General features: G+C 35.5%; 2 protein-coding genes across 2 annotated transcripts in view; one reads left to right on the plus strand and one right to left on the minus strand.

Moving 5' to 3' along the window:
- Positions 1–815: 815 nt before the first annotated feature.
- LOC150084065 (ras GTPase-activating-like protein IQGAP1) lies at positions 816–5,744 on the minus strand. The gene has a single exon (XM_090376104.1). The coding sequence runs from the start codon at positions 5,742–5,744 to the stop codon at positions 816–818; it is 4,929 nt and encodes a 1,642-aa protein (XP_090232230.1).
- A 5,264-nt stretch (positions 5,745–11,008) lies between these two features.
- Positions 11,009–21,037, plus strand: part of Ercc1 (DNA excision repair protein Ercc1) — a 38,292-nt gene continuing 28,263 nt past the window's right edge. Inside the window, exons 1-2 of the mRNA XM_090375012.1 lie at positions 11,009–11,354; positions 17,135–17,421. Coding sequence (XP_090231138.1) covers positions 11,292–11,354; positions 17,135–17,421 — 350 coding nt within the window. The 5' untranslated portion in view covers positions 11,009–11,291. The remainder of the gene's footprint in view (positions 11,355–17,134; positions 17,422–21,037) is intronic.

The following is a 21,037-nucleotide window of genomic DNA, read 5'->3' on the forward strand; positions in this document are numbered from 1 at the left end:
AAGGAGAGGTAGGAAGAAAAAAAAGCAACAAACAGATATTTTCAAACTGTTTCAGATACTTTACCTTCCAGCAATTATGTTCATGTATATTTTGATTTGTCAACATATACATTATTCATGCGTATGTTGATTTTTAACAAAAAGGTGGGGGGGGGACAAGAAAAATATGTGAATTTTCAAATTTGATTTTAGAAACTTTTCCTTCCAGTAATTATGTTAATGTCCATAATTGGGAATCAAACTGAAGCAATTTTAGGAGATATCATTTTTCTTACCCATCCCTCCATCCTGAACTACCATTTTCTTGCATTTAATTGGTTTTAAACATGATTGGTTTTATATTTCAATTAAAAATAGAAATAAAATGTTTAATTCCAATAAAACATTCACAATCAACTCTCAACAATAAAAAATAAAATTTCACAATGCAAATTTGGAATCAACATCAAGAAAAATATACTAAGTACCAAACCACAGTAGGTATGAAAACATACCAATAAACCACTAACAAAATACTAGATGTAAATTTAAGTGCTTTTCTAAAACACATTGGTTATTAACCTAAGGTGCAGCAAATATTCTTTCATATAAGATAATATCTATGAACATAAATTTTAGAAATATATACACTTGATAAATTAAAAATTCTATGTTATTGAAATTAATAGGTATAATTTTGAGTATAAAAAAAAATCTGTAAATAAACTTAAGTGTGAGGGAAGGGCACAACCATAAAGGGCAAGAAAGCTGAACCTGCAGCTAATTGCCCCATAATAGATTGTCCTCCACTACTAGAGCTATTGGTTAAACAATCACTATTTGCCCTTGCCATAAAACTTGCTATTTATCAGAAAAAGCAAAAAATTAACATTGACTTTCACTCGGTCAAACATATCAATAACAGCAGTTCCTTCATATTGGAGCTTCAATAAGTCTTGTATGTCCACTTCAACTTTTTCCATGACAACTCCCATAAATTTTGCAGTGATAGAAAATGTACCTACTTCTTCCATTGGTACTATTTCAAAAGAAACATTCTTTAACTGTACAGAATCAAGATCAGAAATCTCCATCAAGATACCTTTCTCCTGCAATTTAGATCCTGAATATTTTAATACAGTCTTTGATTTTAATTCTTTAGCTACTTTTGCCTTTCCCAGGAGAGGTTTTTTATAAATTTTCTTCTTTCCACTGTCTAAATTTTCCAAACAGGTTTTCACATACTGGTTATAATAGTCTAACTTTTCTTCAAAATATGCACTCTTCAAATCCAGTTGCCTTTGAGTATTTTTCAGTTTTATTAACTCTTTCTGACGTAATTGTCTGTAACTGTGGCGATTGCAGATATCCTTAGCAATGGCACTTAAGACATCTTGATAGTCATTTTTTCTTGAAACATAACCTGCTAACTCCAAAATATTGAGATTGTGATATAAGGCTTTTTGTAAGGCTGATAAGGATGAATATTTTTCAACACTAACAGATCTATTGATAAAAGATGTAGTAGACATGTTCAGCTGATTGCAGTGGTATTCTGCCTGAAATTTGGCTTCTTCTTGATTTGATGTCTGACTATTTAAAATCTCTAAAAGAGTGTTTTTTGGTGATCGGTAGAGCAGTACCTCTACAATCATAAGTTTTACTTTGACATAAAGCTGATCTACATCTGAAGCATCATTACTACTCACTTGGAACCTACTAGAGAGTGTAAGACACACTTCTGTCTGTGCAATACGAGTTAATGTTGCAGGTTCTTCACATTCACCAGCCAGACTGCTCATAGATGGGGGTGTGCCTAGGTCTTCTAATATTTCATGGAGTTTATCTGTGGAAACCGGTGCAACTTCATCCTCATACTCAAGAAGTAACTGATGAATATCTCTAAGCTCCTGAACTGTAAGATAGACTGTTGGTTGAATTAATAACGTTGCTTCTGAATAAGTATCAATGTTGAAGTAGAACTCTGGCTCTTCTACTGAAACAGCCCGGTCAAAGAAACCCTTAAATTTTTCATGACATTCCTTCATAAACAGATTCAGACAAGTTAGATGGCTGGCATCTTGTCCAAAGCCTTTTCCAGAAGCTGCAAACTGCAATACTTTTGCAATGGAACCAAGATTTCTCCTTTGCTCATTTGTTAAACCTTCATCATCCCACAATTCAATTATACCAAAAGCATCTGGAGCAGCAATTGCAGAATTAATATATCGATAATATAATAAATTTCCTATTACTCTCAAAATCTCTTTCTGAGGAGCCAAGGGAAATTTTTTTGATAAAGCATTTTTGAGAACTTTTGATATATATAACATTCCATATGGAATTTTATCGATAGAGTTGATAATAGTATTACAAAATAACTCGGATTTTTCTTTTAAACTTTTTACAGCTAAGTCAAGTCGTTTTCTTACTTCATCATGCTGAAATGCTTCTTCAAAAGTAACATCGTAAGGATAACCACTAAATTCTCCTGTAGTTGATTCCATTTCATTGACCCATACCTTATAGACTTCAACAGGATTTGTGTTAATATGCAATGACTTATCTTCAATAACTCCTTTTACCAAAGGCTTCAAAAGTTCTTGAAGACATTTCTGACCATGGCCATTTCTATTAAAACCAACAATCATCTTAATTACAAGTGGATTTCCTGTAATGATATCTGACAAATTTTGAACCTTACACTGAATTTCTTCCTCTAAGGCTCTACGAAATAAGCATAATAGGAGATACTCTTCACGGGGTGTAGATCCATAGTTATAAAGACTAAAAATCACAGACTCTACAAATTTAGAGGTATGACTTGCTGGCATGGCAAATATTAATCTGGCAAGATAACAAGGCTCAGTCTGGAGTAAATAAAATAACTGTTGGTAGGACTCAAGGCGGACTCTGCTCTCTTTACTCAAAGCTCTTAATCCTTTTCCACCACGAAGCCAGGGTCCATCCCACAGCTGGGTTGCATCTTTCCTTCCATGTTGTCCTTTAGGTCCACGAGTAATTAATTCCTGAAGAGTTATTCGATTATGGACCAAAAGTCCAATTTTCACATCCATATCATTGACTTGCTGCTCTAAATCTTGGTTATAGCGAATAGTTTGGACTACTTTTCCTCTTATCTTTTGTAACTGTAGCTCTTCAGCAAAATCCTGCTCATTGATTTTTAAATGATATACAAATTCTTGTATTGCTGGCAAGGAGGGATTTGGAGAGCGAATTAAAAGCTTAAACTTTTCTCTCATTTTTGCAGTTCTCCAATATGCCTGAATTGTTCTAACAGAATTTTCATGGTACTTGAAGAACTTCTTTCGCTCTAGAAATTTTTTGTGCTCAAGCCACATTCTAATGTATGATTGTATTTTAACTGCAGCTGGAATTTCAGTACACAGGTACTTTAGCCTAGCCTTAAGGGAAAATCTTTGAAGACAATTTCTCCACCATCTTTGTATTTTTATTACCTTTTCTACATTCTTAATGAATTTCTTCTCTCTTTGTAGCATAATACATCTTAACAAGTAGCCTCTGATTCTAGCCTGAAACTTAACAACAGTTGGTTCAACTGAGGAACACAAATTTAAATAATAATATTTGGTATTCACGTCATCAATGATTGCTCTAATTTCATCTTTTGAAAGAAAATATGAAGCTGCTGTAAAACAAGATGGCTTTATCCAATTATTTACCAAAGCTTTAAGATCAAAATAACAATGATATTCATTTATAACACACTCTACCCATGAAAATGTGCCATTATCACATTTGCTTGATTGCTTATTTTTTATTGCTGAACATTTTTGCTCTTTAGCAATCACAAGTTGTTTTAAGTACTCAGATGAACATTGAGGTAATATAGCTTTTACTTCCACGTCAGGACTTCTCAGAGAATCAAGAAGACTACATTTATTGTTATTTTCCACAGCTGTATTAACTGATGCAATAGCTGTACACATTCTGTTTGCTTTATTTGCAATTTTATTTGCTTCATTAATTGCACACTGAATTTCTTCAACAGAGAGAATCCTACATTCCTCATTCTGAAATTTTGTCTTCTGTTCATTAGCTAAGAACTGAATATACAACTCAGCATGTTTAGAGTCTACACATGTGAACATAACTGGATTTGTTAATGCCTTCAAAATATTTGTAGTATCTCTTATAGAAATATAGTTATTAATTTCCTTCAGAATTTTTAACGTTGCCATTTCTTGCTCTGCTTGCTCATTTGCTTCATCAACAAGTGTTTGAATTTCAAAGTGTGTAAGAAAAGAGCACTTAGATACTTTAACCTTTTTTACAAGTGCCTCTGTTAAATTTCTTTGATAATGTTTTGAATTTTCTGAATATATACTATATATATGAGCATCAGGATTTTCCAAAGAATCAACTATTTTCAATACATTGCCATTCTGTATTGCTTTATTGATCACAACAAGTGCAGAAAGAACTTTGATTCCTCCCTTAATATCTTCTAGGCTAAGATCTTTCCCACTTTCCTTCCTAATTGTTGCAAATTCTTCATGATACAACTCTGAGGCAAAGTCATAAATAGGAGAAAGCTGGAGCAGAGGATTTTTTAGAGCTTTTATTGTTGCATGATGCGAATCTTCAAGACCCTGGTTAATTTCCCGAATGGCAACTTTCATTTTATTTTGTTCAGATGCCAGATTATTTGCCTTTCTTATTATCTGCTGCAGTTCATCTTTATTTAGAATGAACAAATTATTATTTGTTGTTTTCTTACTTTTTTCTTCCAAAATACAACTTAAATACCAGTCAGCACTATTGAGATTAACATCTTTCAGTCCCAAATGCGTAGTAGTCAGTGCTTTCATTAAATTATTACAATCATGCATAGCAATTGCTTTATCCACACTTTCTAAAATGAAGGTTGTATTTACCATGTGAATATGGCCCTGAATTTCAGCTTGAGTCAAAAGTTCATCATATACATCAGAAAGAAAGTCAGCATTAATTGACCTGTTTTGTGAATTTTCTGCTTTTACCCTTTTTGCTTCACACAGTATCCTTTCATATTCTCCAGCATAGTCTGCAATTATATTTGTGACATGAGCATTTGTATTTTGTAATGCCTCCAAAATGTCGTTTGCATTCCCTTTATCTAGGGCTTTATTAATAACCATTATAGCAGCGTGTAAAGCGGCATCATCGACACCCATTTCATTTGCTAAAATACCTCCTATTTTACCAAACGCTGGCATTTTAATACCATATTTTTCAAACTCCTTACGGACCACTGCTATTTCTTCAGACGTAAATTTTAATCTCCCATATAAATCTTGAATCTGTGGAGCTCTTCCTAATTTAAATAAATAAAGACTGAGGGCGTGTACACAATATATAACTTTGGGCATATTCTTTTTTTCGTAAAGATCAAAAGTTTCTGGAAGAAAATAAGATGGTAAACCAATTACCTTCATGGCACGAATCCAGTGGTTGATATTATCAGTATGACGAAACTGAAGACCACGTTTTTGATATAACGCTTGATCAGTGTCATAAATCTTTTTTATTGGAAGGACATCAGGTGCAAAAACATGCCCAAGCTTAGCAAGATAAACTCCATTCCTCATCCATTCTTCCAGTTCTGTTGTTTGTGGGAGTTCTTCTTTAATGCATGCTTGAATCCATATACGAGCTTCTTCTAAACGACATAAATATTGATAGGCAACACTTTCTTGGCGCCTTTCATCCATTTCTTCTGAAGAAACACGTTCATCTTCCATGTTGTTACCTGATTTGATCGAGGAAATCATATTTGCGTAAAGGAAGTTTGCACTTCCGTAAAATCAGGGATGAATCACATTCACCACTACTTACCATAAATGCGTGCTTAACACAACCAGCAGGTAAACGTTTTCAAATATCAACACATTTTCCTCCTGGACTGCGAGTGGCGAGCGGATTTGCTAAAAACCAATCAAAATGCAGTATTCTACTGCGCGTGCTAAACAGAGTACGTGGTAATATTTAAGTGCGGAAGCGGAAATCCAAAAAAACACGGCGTAAAAAGGAGATTGAAGTTACTTTATGAATAGTATCTTCTCTTCTTCAAGTTCTCTGCCCTCAAGTAGGTTCAACTCTTAAGGCGGGATTAAAGTTATTTATATATATTTTTTTTTAATGTCAGAAAATGGAGTTTGCTATTTTTAAAAATCTTGTATGCTTGCTAGTCTGTTGTCTAGTTAAAACTTTATGATTTTAATTTAGCATTGTTTATTCTTTGAAATCATTTATTATTATCATTATTATTAGCTATATGGTGCAAGGAAGCCTGTGGCTTATGCTGCACCAGCAAAAAAAAAAAAAAAAAAATCTCTAGAGAGAGAGAGAGAGGGGGAAACACCAAGAAAGATAAGAATGATGATATCCAGGCCCTGGGTGTGCCAAACCCATACTCACCAGATGTGACTTCCTGCTTATTTCATTATATTGTTTGTTTTTTTTTGTTGTTTTTTTTTTTTTAATTCTTTACTTTGAATAGACTTCCTTAATTTGGTTAAATCTGGTTTGATAGACTTGATTTGGTTAAGAAATATGTTAAGAATACTTCCACAATAAGCGGTATCGCTGAAGTACGGAAGTGGAAAATCCAGATTGACTTTTTTTTCTGAATATTATCTTCTTCTCTTCTTCAAGTTCTCTACCCTCAAGCAGGTTCAGGGCTCCATTGACGTCAAGCTTCTCTATTCTGTGCTTTCCTTTTAATTCGTGCATATTTTTTTTTCCCATCCAATCCATCCTTCCGATTCACATTCTCAATCACTTTCCTCAATGCTTTCTCTTCTAAAAACATGTCTTATAAAGTTCTTTTATCTTCTTCTTAGTTCTTTTACTAACGTTCTCCCTTCTCCTACTTTCCTCAATACTTTATCGTTACGCACTTTGTCCACCCATTTCACCCTTTCCATTCTCTTCCACACCCACATCATGATAGCTTCCAGCCATCTGATTTGTCTTCCCAGTTTCCATGTCTCTGAGCATATAGTACACTGAGTGAACAGAAATCATGGGATATCTACCTAGTAACGGGTAGGCCCACCTTTTGCCCAGATAAGGGCAGTCACACGGTGAGGCATTGAGTCCACAATTCAGGAAAACATTCCACAAGTATTTCCATCCATGCTACGATGGTCTGAGACTATTTAAAGGCGACTACGATGGTCTGAGACAGTATTTAAATTCTATACAGTGGGACCAACTGATGATGTTACCAACAGCAAATTCAAAATGGGAAGCATTCAAAGAACTTATCATGGAAGCTATTAGGCTTTGCATACCAATTAAGAAATAAGCCTCGGGCTTCCTTGCACCGTATAGCTGATAATAATAATAATAATAATAATAATAATAATAATAATAATAATAATAATATTGTTCAAGGTTAAATGGATGTTACATGACTAATGAGACATATGGTACAGAAGAAAAATGCATGGAATACATATAAATTAATGGGTGACATGGAAGCCTATGATAGATATAAGCTGGTCTGTAACCAAGTCACAAAGGAGATTAGGCAGGCAAAGGCAGATTATGAGAAATCCTTGGCAAAGGATGCAAAGAAAAACAATAAAGAGTTCTTTACCTATTTAAACTCTAGAAGGAAAGGGATGAATCAGATTGGTCCACTGGATATTGATGGTTCAACTGTTGATGATCCTGCTCAGGTGGCTAACAAACTAAATGAGTATTTTGCATCTACATTCACACATGAGGAGCTATTCAGGGAGGGGAATGCCAGAGGTGAGTTAAACTCTGGCAGTGAGCTAGATGATTTTGTAATAACTGAGAGGAAAGTGGAGGAGATATTGTTGAAGATAAACATAAAAAAGGCACCCGGGGTGGACGGGATCTATCCAGTTATATTAAAGGAGGCAGCAAACCCTTAGCCATAATTATGAGAGCTTCTTTGGACTCAGGGAAGGGACTTTGGACTCAAGGTACCCATGGACTAGAGATGTGCAAACGTGAGCCCAATTCACAAAGGAGGATCAAAGGGCAACAAAAGTAATTATAGACCTGTTAGTTTAACTTCTATTCCAGGAAAATTAATGGAGGCACTGGTTAAAGAAGCACTGCAGGATCATCTAGACAAGGTTTCAGTTATAGCTCGGACACAGCATGGTTTTGTTAAGGGAAAGTCTTGCCTGACCAATTTGATTGGATACTACCATGCAGTCACAAAAGAACTGGATGCAGGGAATAACTTTGATATTATATACTTGGGTCTTAGAAAGGCTTTTGAAACTGTTGCACATGGAAGACTGCTGCACAAATTAAAGCAGTGTGGCATTGGAGGCAAATTGCTGCTACAGATAAAGGGATGGTTGAGGGGGAGAAGACAGAGAGAGAGTGGTAATCAATAGATACTGCTCATCGTGGACTAATGTTGTTAGTGGAGTCCCTCAGTGTTCAGTGTTGGGTCCATTATTGTTTTCTGTATTTATAAATGGTATTGATGATGGTATATTAAGTTTAATGTCCAAGTTTGTAGACGATACAAAGGTTGGCAGGGTTGTTAAGGACACTACTGACGCGATGCTGCTGCAACAGGATTTGGAAAGGTTGAGCAGATGGGCTGAGAGGTGGCAAATGAAGTTTAACATTGACAAATGTAAAGTACTACATATGGGAAACAGTAACTCCAGAGCAACGTATCAACTCTGTGGTACTACACTGACAGTGGTAGAGAATGAAAAGACCTGGGGCTAATTGAGCAGGCAGATATGAAGTTCTCTGAGCAGTGCAGACGGGCTGCATGAGTAGCTCATGGTGTCTTGTCAATGATATAAAGGAATTTTTCCAGCAGGGATAAGGAGGTGATTATTCACTTGTATAAGGCAATGGTCAGGCCACACCTTGAGTACTGTATACAGGTCTGGTGGCCTCATTTCATGAAGGATGTAGAGCTGCTGGAACGAGTACAGAGAAGGGCAACAGGATTAGTGAATGGAACAAAGAGTTGTTCTTATAAAGAAAGGCTTAGGTTTTGCAAATTACAGTGTCTGGAGACTAGGCACCGGCGAGGTGATCTGATAGGGGTGTATAAAGTCTTGAATTGTTTGAGCATGCTCAATTCCGATGGGATTCTTCCTTTATAGCTCAGAATAATCATCTGAGAGGGCATACATTCAAATTGAGGAAAGACAGATGTAGGACAGATGTGCGGAAATTTGCCTTTAGCCAGTGGGTAGTTGGTTGGTGGAACAGACTTCCATCCCTTGTTGTGGAAGTTGATAGCCTAAATAAATTAAAGGTTCAACTGGACAGGTATTTCGAACGAACGGGATTTTGTGTTTCAGCACTACAGGTGATAGTGGGCCTAGACCAGCACATTAGGTTGACACACGAGCGCCAATACTTTTTCGGCCTTGCTCTGCAGAGGTTCTGCACCACCACAGATGAACAAGGTGGAGATGGGCAAATGCCTAGGAGCTACCAGCAATATCACACACACACACACACACACACACACACACACACACACACACACACACACACACACACACACACACACACACACACACACACACACACACACACACACACACACACACACACACACACACACACACACACACACACACACACACACACACACATTCCTGGGTGGACGATCCAAAGCTCGAATGGACCTTTCCACAGCATCCCAAAGATACTCAATAGGGTTCAAGCCCGATGAACAGGGAACTCATTCCATGGTGTAAAATCTGCAGAATGTTGTTTTGAACCAGGTTCTAGTCACCACGGCTCTGTGGGGAGGCGTATTATCCTGCTGAAAGGGTCCGTGCACGATGACCATGAAGGGAAGCAAATGATCTGCAAGGATGGACGCGTAACCTATACCATTCAGAGATGCATCTAGACGTAGCAGAGATCCAAACGTGTGCCAGTTGAACACGCTGAAGACCATTACCGACCGTCCACCTGCCTGAACAGTTCTTTTTTGACATGACGAGTGCATGGCAGAATTCGCATGAACCTATTCTGCCAGATATGCACCCTCCCGTCCACTCCAAATAATAATTAGAAACGGTACTCATCGGACCAGGTAACCATCTCCAATCACCGTAGCCGTCGACGTTTGTCTTGCATTTTTTCAGCCAATCGCAGAGAACTTCAGCGAAACCATTGCAAGAAACGTCTCCATCAAGACCATCAGGCGATCATTAGACGCAATAGGTTATGGGAGCTGCCAACCCACAACCCACCAAGATCCCATTGCTAACACCACGACACAGGACTCTACGCCTGAGAGACTGGGCAAAAGAACACCGAAATATGACATGCAGTGTCATACAGAAATTAAAGTTATAAAAATATCAATTATAAGGTGATCATCGAGTAACTTTATTGGTATATCTACATTTAAAAACGCTCTCGTGGGTAGGACAGTGGTAGAATTGCTGTCCTCCCCACACCGGGTGGAAAAGATCTGAGTCCGAGTCTCGTCGATGACGGGAAGAATTTTTATGGGCCCTTGTCACAACGTCGCTGAGTTAGTCACTCTTTGGTGAGGGAAACATGGGTTTTTCCTCCCGGTTTTTCGTACAGCAAAACAAAAAATCGACCTCACGCAATTTGCAGACAATATACACAGAACAATATTGTCTTGGTCGCTGATTATCCTAAAACCCTACAACAACAACAACATTTAAAGACAAAGAATAATAATTAACCCCAGGGGCTCACATCTGGTGAATATGGGCTTGGCACACCCAAGGACCACAGCTGGATATCATCATTCTTCTCTTTCTTGGTGATTCCCTTCTACTTCTCTCTCTCTCTCTCTCTCTCTCTCTCTCTCTCTCTCTCTCTCAGGGTAACTCGGAAATTTTTTTTAGCTGGTGCACCATAAGCCTCAGGCTTCCTTGCACTGTATGGCTAGTAATAATAATAATAATATGATTTCCAACGGCGATGGCATAATCCACAGCGTAGTATATACTATTACCACTGTGTGGCATAATCAGTCACAGAGAAGTAAGATATGTTACTACTCTGTGTAATCAGTTACCAGAAATCTTATTAACGCTGTTTCTTCTGAACTTTCGATACTGCAAATGTTTATGTGAGTTTAACCGAATCTTAACTGAAGAAGTAAGATGTTTAATGTCATGCACCTTGTAATTTGCTTAAAACTCTGAAATAAGAAACTGCTGTAATGTTTCACCCGCCCACGATATGTTTAAAAGGAAACGCAGAGTAGTGTATTTTTTTACTTGTGTAGAGTATTTATGTAGATTCTCATCCATGATTTGTGTACTGTAATGGCAACTAAGCGCAAGTTCAGTATCCCTGTGCTCGACGATGAAGAAGATAAACTTGAAAGCGTATGTATTTTGCAGTCTTTCAACTAAACTTTTAACTAAGCTTTTATATATCTCAAAGGTATGTAAGAATTGTACTCACTCGACTTGCACACGTAAGGATCAAATTGATTAAACTGTACTTTGGGAATGGGTTGATATATGATTCATAATAATCCTCGAGAACGTCACAGTACTGTATAGTTTGACTATAGTTTTTGTTTAGCTTCGGGATAGCATTAATTATTAGCCCAAGAAAAGCTACCCATTGATAATCACCCTCTGTTTTCTGCCACTCAGCCATCCCTTTATCCATGGCAGTAACCTGTCCCTAATGCCACTGCTCTAATTTGTATACTATTTCATGTGGAACAGAATCAAAAGCTCTTCTGCGCTGTACTCCAGTATATGATGTCAGAATTATTTTTTCGTCCAGTTCCTTTTTACTACATCGTAGTACCTAATTAGATTGGTCAGATAAGATTGCCCTTAAAATATACCATTGACATTTACTATTTACAGCTTCAGATGCTGATGCTCCATAAAGCAAATTATCATTAATATCAATTAACTGTTCGATAATAACAGGAAGAATAAAAGTTTATAAATATTAACCCTCCACTTCTAACATGCCATCTGATTGATATCAATTTTCTTAAATTTTTCTCTTATTTTTTAAATTTGGAAATAAATCCACCTCAGCACCTTTCTCCACCAATATTCTTAAAATGATTGTGGTATTTACTGTTTTCATTTTAATATATTATTATTATTAATTTATTATTAAAAATTAATTTTTTGTTTGGCTTTTAATAGAGGCCATCAGGTGATAGCATTTATGTTTCTTCTACTCAATGCCAGCAAGTGCTGTCAACTTGCCAGAGAACTTTGATTTTGCTGGCATCTGACAGACATCACATGAACATGTAAGTTTAGCAAATCATAATGTGTCTGAGATGCATTACAGACATAATGCAACTTTATTCCATTTAGGGTGCAAGCAGTGGAACATCTATAAAGAATGATCGATATAAAGCTTATTTAGAATTTCTAACCAGCTGATTTTTAAAATATTTATTATTTTTTTTTTTAATTTGTTCTCCCTGAAATATTGTTATTGTTCAGTGTAGCTTATTAAATGACAAAAAAAAAAAAAAAAATCTAGTGTTAACTAAATATATGAGCATGTACACACTAGTAATGAAAGCCTAAAATAGATCTAAAAAAAGCACTTTATCCCCCATTATTTTCTCTGAACCAACTTTATTGTATCCTATATATGAGTATTCATCACAACCATGTTCCTTATACAGAATTTTGTGTGAGTTGCTGCGAAGACTGGATGAACAGACTGAAGGGGGAATCAATTCAGCACAAAATTTGTGATGCAGTGCAGGTAGTTGGTTCATCTTTGTATCTATTTTACCAAGATCTTTCTCAGATTTTTATAGATGAAACTAAGGGAAAATCTTGAATTATTGTAAGTAATGACTAGGTGAACAAAGTGGTTGTTGCAAAAGGTGACTAAACAAACCTTTTAATGCTTTAGAATCTGATAACTTCTATATTACAGATTGAGAGCTTGATAACCTTACTACATGATATTTGTCTCTTGTCGATTTCTTCTGATTATTACTGACAGCTATTGCAGATCAAACTTTTGAGACTTTCAGGTTTTTTTCCTTAATCCATTTAAGGTAACTTAATCATACTTAAAAACAGTGATTATCTAAATATTTAATTTACAACTAACCATTAATTATTCTGTTTTAGGTATCCTAACTTTGTTTAATAAGGATAGGTATTTAAGAGGTTATACCTTCTATATGATGTACCATTAATTTGATCAGTGTGGACTATTAATCACAATTACTGAGAACCAGTGAGAGAGAAACATCATACATGATTATCAAACTGCTGTATGAAGTAGTAGTAGTAGTAGTAGTAGTGGCACTTGATGCAAGAAAGCAAGTGTAGGAGCTTATGCAGCATCAGCCAAAAAAAAAAAAAAAAAATCACACCATACCCTCCAATTGCCTGTCCAGTTCCTCCTTAAATTTATTTAACCTATCAACTTCCACAACGACAGATGGAAGTTTGTTCCAGCAATTAACCACCCGCTGGCTAAAGGCAAATTTCCGCACATCTATTCTACATCTATCCTTTCTTAATTTGAACTTATGTCCCCGTAGGTTCGTATTCTGAACAAGTGGGAGGATCCCATCAGAATTCAGCGTGCTCAACCCATTCAAGGCCTTATAGACCTCAATCAGATCACCGCGCAGGTGCCTAGTCTCCAGCCACTGCAATTTGCAGAACTTAAGCCTCTCTTGGTAAGAGGATCCCTTCATTCCCCTCACCAATCGTGTTGCTCTTCTCTGTACACGCTCAAGCAAATCTACATCCTTCCTAAAATGAGGCCTCCAGACCTGTACGCAGTACTCAAGGCATGGCCTGACCATTGCCTTATACAGAGGGACAATCACCTCCTTTTCCCTGCTAGCAAAATTCCTAAGTTACGGGAATGTTTTCTATAGTGCTGAAAGGTTTGTTTATTTGACTCTTGCCAGATATTTATAGGAACATATGATTTATGCTCATCCAAACATATTGTATGATTAGCATTATATAACTTATTTCAGGATAATCAAGGGGAAGTATATGTTGAAATTTTCTTGGCATACAAAAAAGTTTGCCAAAAGCATCTCTTTTCAAACATGTTTATAGGAACACCTAACTTTATAGGTATTATTATGAAGTAATAATGTCAATTAAATGATATTAATACCATGTACAGCATGAATCAAAGAAAAAAAATTAAACATTAAACATATAAATTAAACTTAGCTTACTTGTTTAATTCAAAATTCAGTTACGTGTCAACTAAATTTAGCAAGTAAATGAAATAAGAACTTTATAACAAGATCATATGAGAGGATATCAAAATGTTTTCCTCTGAGCTTCTTCTGTGTATTCTATGAATGTTATGTTTTATTGACTGCATTGCTTGTTTAATAGTAATATATGTCAGAAGTTTCATTGCTTTAACACTTATGTTTCTTTTGTTACAGAGATGAATATCAATTCATTATCAAATTCTTGTTTTTGCAAGGCAACAGTATGAAGAAGGTCATATTAAAATATTCATATCCACTTGCTCACATATGTTCAGAAAGAATAAAAGCAGGCCTGCTCTGCTGAATTGATTGCCATGTATGATAGCGATCCTTTCCTGTTTTTTTCCCGATTAGTGACCATGAATGAATCATGAATACATCATTTTGATCAAGAAACAAAACAGGTTTCAAAACAATGGAAACATCCATCCTCACCAACTCCAAAAAAGGCCAGAGTGCAACCATCTGTAGGGAAGATGTTGCCGTTAGTTTTGCGGGATGAGATAGGCATTATGCTCACAGATTACCTGGAGAAGAGTACCACCATCAATGCACATTACAGCACAACTTACTGAAGCAATTATATGCAACAATTAAGGAAAATGATGCAGAATGCTCAGCAAAGGTGTGCTGTTGCATCATGACAATGCACCACCCCACACTGCTGTCATAACCACTAATCTTCACTCAAAGTTAGGACTTCATATATTGCCACATCTGCCTTATTCCCTTGACTTGGCGCCTTCTGCAGCTGAAATCATTTTGGCTTGGGAAAGCATTTTTTTGGCAATGCAGAGGTAATTTCTGCAACAGAAGCATGGTTTCAAGAGCAAAGTGAGACCTTTTACAAAAATGGCATAAGGAAGTGCCACAAAAGATGGAAGAAAAGTGCCCCTTTTGGTGGTGACTACATAGAGGAGTAATATGTTTCAAATCAGGGGGAAAACTATTTTGGTATCCCCCTTTTATATGTAAGTAACAACACTAAACATTATTAAGCATTGAGGATTTACATGCAATGATGTGTCATTCCCATTACCTATTGGCAGGCACATAAACATCTATAGGTATATGGAGGGTAGGTGAGCTTATTTTAACCCTCTTCAATAGAAAATTCTAAAATTTTTAATAGATAAAACCAAGAGAAAATTCTTCTTGATAGGTGTTGTAAGTTATGACTAAGTGAACAAAGTGGTTTTAAAGAAAATGTGTGTCCATCACTGTACACTTGATGCTCATAATCTAAGTAATTGTGACATGCAAAATTTTTATATTAATGTAACATTCAATTGCATTGTTAATTTTTTCTCCATATGTGAATTTAGTGATATATACTAGGAGTAGACATCCAGTTGAATTTTCTTGTAGATTGGCTGGGCCCTTTTGGTGCTTGATGTTAAGTGTTACATTCATTAATAAAATAGTGTTATTTTCGCTAATAAAATTTGTTAGAAGATAGATCAATCACTTTTTATGAAATAGTTTTAACAGCAGCATTTTTAGTTTATCTGAAAAATTTTTAAAAATAAGATTTACATTTACATGTTTATTTATAAAATAAAATGGATGAAAATAAATGTACAACTATCATTTTGACTATTTTTTTAGGGTCCATAGCCTAACAAAGGACCCTTATAATGTCACTCGGTTGTCCATCCATCTATCACAGCATTGTATCTCTGGAACTACTCAACTTATTGACTTGAAATTTTGCATGAGTTTGTACATCATGTGGGCAAACACACCATATTGATCATTGTTGACAAAAATTTTCCTGAGAAATGGGGGGGGGGGACAAAATGTTGACAACATATAGCTTATTATGCTTAAAATATTTTTAAAATTAAAAATGGCAGTGCCAGACAGCAAAATGTCAGTAATTTTTACATTCCCCCCTCTATTTCACTAATGGAGCTAAAAATTTAAAAATCACATTAGCTATGCATTATTCGATGCTTATCAAGGGAAAACTATTCCAATTGAAATCTATCATTTACTTTTTGTGTTAAAATTAAAAAAATAATTTTTTATTGCACTTTGATAGCATGCTTCTTTGTACTAAGTAACTTTTGGTGACAAAAAGATTGCTAAATAGTTATTTAATAATTCTATAAAGGTCATTTATAAATTTTGCAACGAGAAGTATTTTTTAACAATTTTCAAAGCTGCAGTTGTCCCGGTAAGCAGGTACTCAGAAAGCCAGTTTTGAGACGGCGGTGGCAGGAAGGCACCTGCGCAGAGTCTTGCATGACCCTCACCTGCTAGTCGCTTCTTCCCCAAGACTTTAATCGCTTCTCCAGGAAGAAGTCAGAGTCACTTCTCCCACCCTTGTCATTCACAATAACTGACAAGACTCAAATAGACGTTTTCGTTAGTTCTTCAGTTTTAGGCCAAGCCAGAGTACTAGAAACTTTTCAGTTACCATAAAGCTCTATTTGAGGTACTCCACTAACGACCATTCGTGACTATGGACCCTTCATCCTGAATGCCTGGCGCTCTGTAGTTGTTCAATTTATTTAAGATTCAGGCTCCCAATTATCTAAAGCACCTGTAAAAACAATTTTTAGGAAGTTCTGGGATGGCATTTTAAGATTACCCCACATTTTATAATTTTTGAAAGTTGGATCTCTGTGCTTTTCTACAATTTTTATTTATTTGTTTGAAATTAATGATGAAAAATGTAGAGAACAAACTTTCAAAAATGCTAAAATGTGGGGCAATCTTTAAAAATTTTACCTTTAAATATCTTTACTTAAATTTATCTTTATTTATATAATGGTCACATGTATAGTTAAAATTTTTAATAGTTAAAATTTTTAATACTTGAAAATGGTAAAATTAATTATAGTTGTATTAACTTGTTTAATATCAGGATTAAAGAATTACAAATTTGTTAACCATTTCCAGGTTTGGCAATACTTCAAACCAGGTAAACTTTTTGAGGAATCTAAAGAATTGCTCAAGCAGTCACCCACCAAGACTTCAGCTACATCTTCACAAGATTCAGAATCAGATCAAGAAAGAATTGTTCAAAGTTATAAGTCAACAAACAATACTTCTGCAGAGATACAAAAAAGAAATGGAAATGAATCTAATTCAGAAGGTTCTGATTCAAAGCGAGCAACATCATTTGAAAGCGCATTTGGGCACCTAAAATCTTCAAAGTTTTATGAATCTGTAGCTAAAGATCTTTAGTAAGTTGAGAAATTGACAAAATAATGCTTAATGGTTAGAAATATTACCAGGGTCAACTGGCATAATCATGCACCACTATCAATGAAAACTTTCCCTTTAAAAGTGATTTTATTTTCTGCTTACTTTCCAAAATGTTCAGAATTAGTGATAAAGTTGTTTCACATTTAGCCATACTCTTTAATTCTTTTTAAGCGTAGCAGGATTGTCTGCCATGACAGTATAGTGGTTTTGCCTCTTGTCACCCAATTGAAGAAGTTTGGTAGATTGGAGGACTTCTTAAATCCTTAGTTTCCCCATGAGTTATTCCAGGTTTATCAGCTTGTACAAATTTGCCTGTTAACACATACTTGTACAAACAATACACACAGCATAATATGGCCTTAGATGCTAATGCACTGTATAACTCATAATAACAAAACAAAATTTGCCATTCATGGATGAGGATTATATCCCTAAGATGTGCATGAACTAAAAATTAGCAAATAACGAGGTAAGGATCAATATGAAAAGAGAAATATATCGAGAACATGTTGAAAGTTTACTGAAGTGAGGTTATAGAATCTAAACTAAAATAACAAAAACAAATTATAAAGCATTGAAAGTATGCTTGAAGAACATATGGATTACTTTTTTACTTTAAAAAATTTAATTGAAAAACATCAGGAATACAATATTAAAATATGTTTTGTTCTAGAAGATCACTCTTAAATTCTCAGTTCATTAAGATATTTTTGCATAAATATATTTCAGTATTGCTGCATCTCTTAAGTGAGGCATGTGGGAAAAACTGACTGAGATTCTGATCCAATGTCCATTCCTCATCCGCTTGTCAAAATGGTTCTTGCTGTGCTTGTCAGGGAACTGGGAACACAGTTCTGACACAATCAATATAAACTTTCTTCCAAACTATTTCAAAAAGCAGTTGCTTCACCTTCCTTGCACTGTATCTTACTTCCAGAATAAAGTAATTTATAATCATTGTTTAGCTGTAATTTTATGATAACTGATTCAGATACCATAACTTAGTTTTTACTGCTAATTAATTTCTTCCTTGCCATATAATCTTCAGACATTGATTGTACCTATCTTACTATTGGTAGTAGCAATAATGCAAGGAAACAAGCTTATGCAGCATGAACACTATGTTTAAGGATTGGGGGTTACATTAGCACTTCTCTAATCCAAGGAGGTCTTCCTGGAGTCTAGTGATGCTCTAATTAACATTCAGTTAATGAGAGAATCATTCACCAAATGTTAACATTCTCATTGATTTATTTTGCTGCATTTATTTTACTACACCCTTTCAGTAACTTATACACCTCAGTCAGATCTTCCCCTAGATATCTTGTTGTGAAACTCTGCATTCCATATCTTCTAACCATTTCTTTTTACACTGTTGCTCAAAAAACATTGCATCACTTTATTTTTTAGGTTTTTTTCTTTATACAGGCAGCTAATCTTTTAGAAATAGCTGAAAGAACATAAATAAGTAATAACAATATGCATATGAAACTGTTAACTGCAGAAAATTTTACTTTGATGCCTTATGAGTAAATATACAGTGAAATAAGAACTTTTCTCCAAAATAACAGCATGTTACTTATGATTCATATAATAACAAAAATTCTATGAAAGCAGCAATTTTTTTTATTACTTTGCTCATACGAGGATAACAGCAGTGGCACGTTATACCTTCATGGGGTTCAAGGCAAAATGGAATTTGGGGACCCCATCAACACTCAATGTTTAATGTTCTTACACTCATTTTTTTATGTTTCTTATACTTGTTCATTTAGATTTCTTATACTCATTAAAATTAAAATCTGCTGAATTATTCCCCTTCACCTCAGTTCTGCTTGGACATTCACTCAAGACTGGTTGATAAGATCGTGGCTACCATCTCCCTGCTACTGTACTGCCTTAAGCAAAAGGGTGCCAGCAGCACCGGTGACACACAAGTCAGTCTTTATTTTTTCATTTAACTCAACTATTTAATGAAGTACTAAATATAAAATTTCTTCAAAATCAGTAAAACCATTTTTGAAAAAAAACATAATTTTCAAATTAATCTTCAAGTAAAGTTCATTGACCTTGGCAGGTAGAAAGTTCAGTTTCTGATAAAAATCACTTAAAAATATTATTAAAAAACAGCAATGAGTTTTTGAAACTGATTTTGGGGCCCTAGGCAGCTGTCTTTTTTCCCTATAGGATAATGCACCACTGATGACAAGCAGCTACATAACCAAATAACACAAAAAAATGCACATTGATATAATATTTCATTGGCCCTCTCCCCTTGTTTTGATGACTGCACATTGTTGTGGCATCAACTAGATAAGGCTCTCTAAATATAATTTTGGGAAATCTCGTACCAAACATGGATTAATGTCTCCTGTGGCTCTCTCAGTGTTTTTAGTTTCTTTTGCATTACTGAAACACCCATTTTGTTTTAACAATTTTCAATTGGATTGAGGTCGGGACTGTTCCCAGGCCATGTTATTCTGTGAATTTATTTATTTTCCACAATTTTTGCAGCTGTGGACAGTAAAGATGGCTTAATAAATTATGTTTATTTAAGCAAGGGTGCAATGTTTCATAAATTTAAAACTTCTGCTAATTTTATGAAGTAGTACTTACAGTTTTGGCTCTATGACGTGGAGCAGAATTGTCCTGAAAAATGCAATTGGCAACAACATCCCCATAGTAATCTTCAGTTATGGGAAGTAATTTTGTCTCAGCATTCACTGTACCCTTCACATATTCAAGATGGCCAACTCCTCTATGTGAAATACAGCTGCATATCATTTCAGATGCAGAATTTTTCATTGTTTAGACAAAGTCAGGATGAAATTCTTCTCTCCTTTATCTAACAGTCTGCCGGCCATCCAAACCATTCAAGTTGAATTTTGACTCATCAGAGAAAGTAACGTGTTTCTACTGATCCTCAGACCAGCTAGCATGCTCATTTGCCCATTTCTAGACATTGGGCTTTCATTTTTTGCATCAAAAGTGGCTTTTTTTTCTTGGATGACATACTACTAAACCCAATGAAAAAAGGCAGCTATGTACTGTAGCAATACTTACCTTTACTCCTGTATCCTCTTTCGATGCTGTTTTTAGATTTGTCAATGAGGATCTGTCTTGGACACACAGATGGACCAGATATCTGTCCTGCACTACAGAAGATATTTGTGGATGTTTGCTTCCTTTCTTTCTATTTGGACTGCCAGTTTCTGATAATTTTCTTAATGAATATGCCACTGTTGACTGATTACAGTGAATCCTTTTAGCTATTTCATACTTGGATGTCCCTGTAGCAGAACTTTTTCTATATGGTGTTAATTGTGAGAACTTAGCCACTGCAATATTACAGAATACTAGGCTTGTGATAGACACCATTTGTACTACTGATAGGGTGATGCAATTGTGTATGGAGCATGACGTCATCTAAAAGAGCTTGCTAGAGATGGATGATACAGTAGGGTAATGCTATTACAAAACATATTTGATATATTACCAAATTTCACAGAAATTCGGTGAATTTTGCAAGTGATGCAGGCACCTCCGTAGCCAGGTGGGCAGGAGCAGCAGTGCGTAGCACATGCTTCTTGATTA

The sequence above is a fragment of the Mastigoproctus giganteus genome, chromosome 6, assembly GCF_048544385.1.
Source record: "Mastigoproctus giganteus isolate SK-2022 chromosome 6, ASM4854438v1, whole genome shotgun sequence".
NCBI lineage: Eukaryota > Metazoa > Arthropoda > Arachnida > Uropygi > Thelyphonidae > Mastigoproctus > Mastigoproctus giganteus.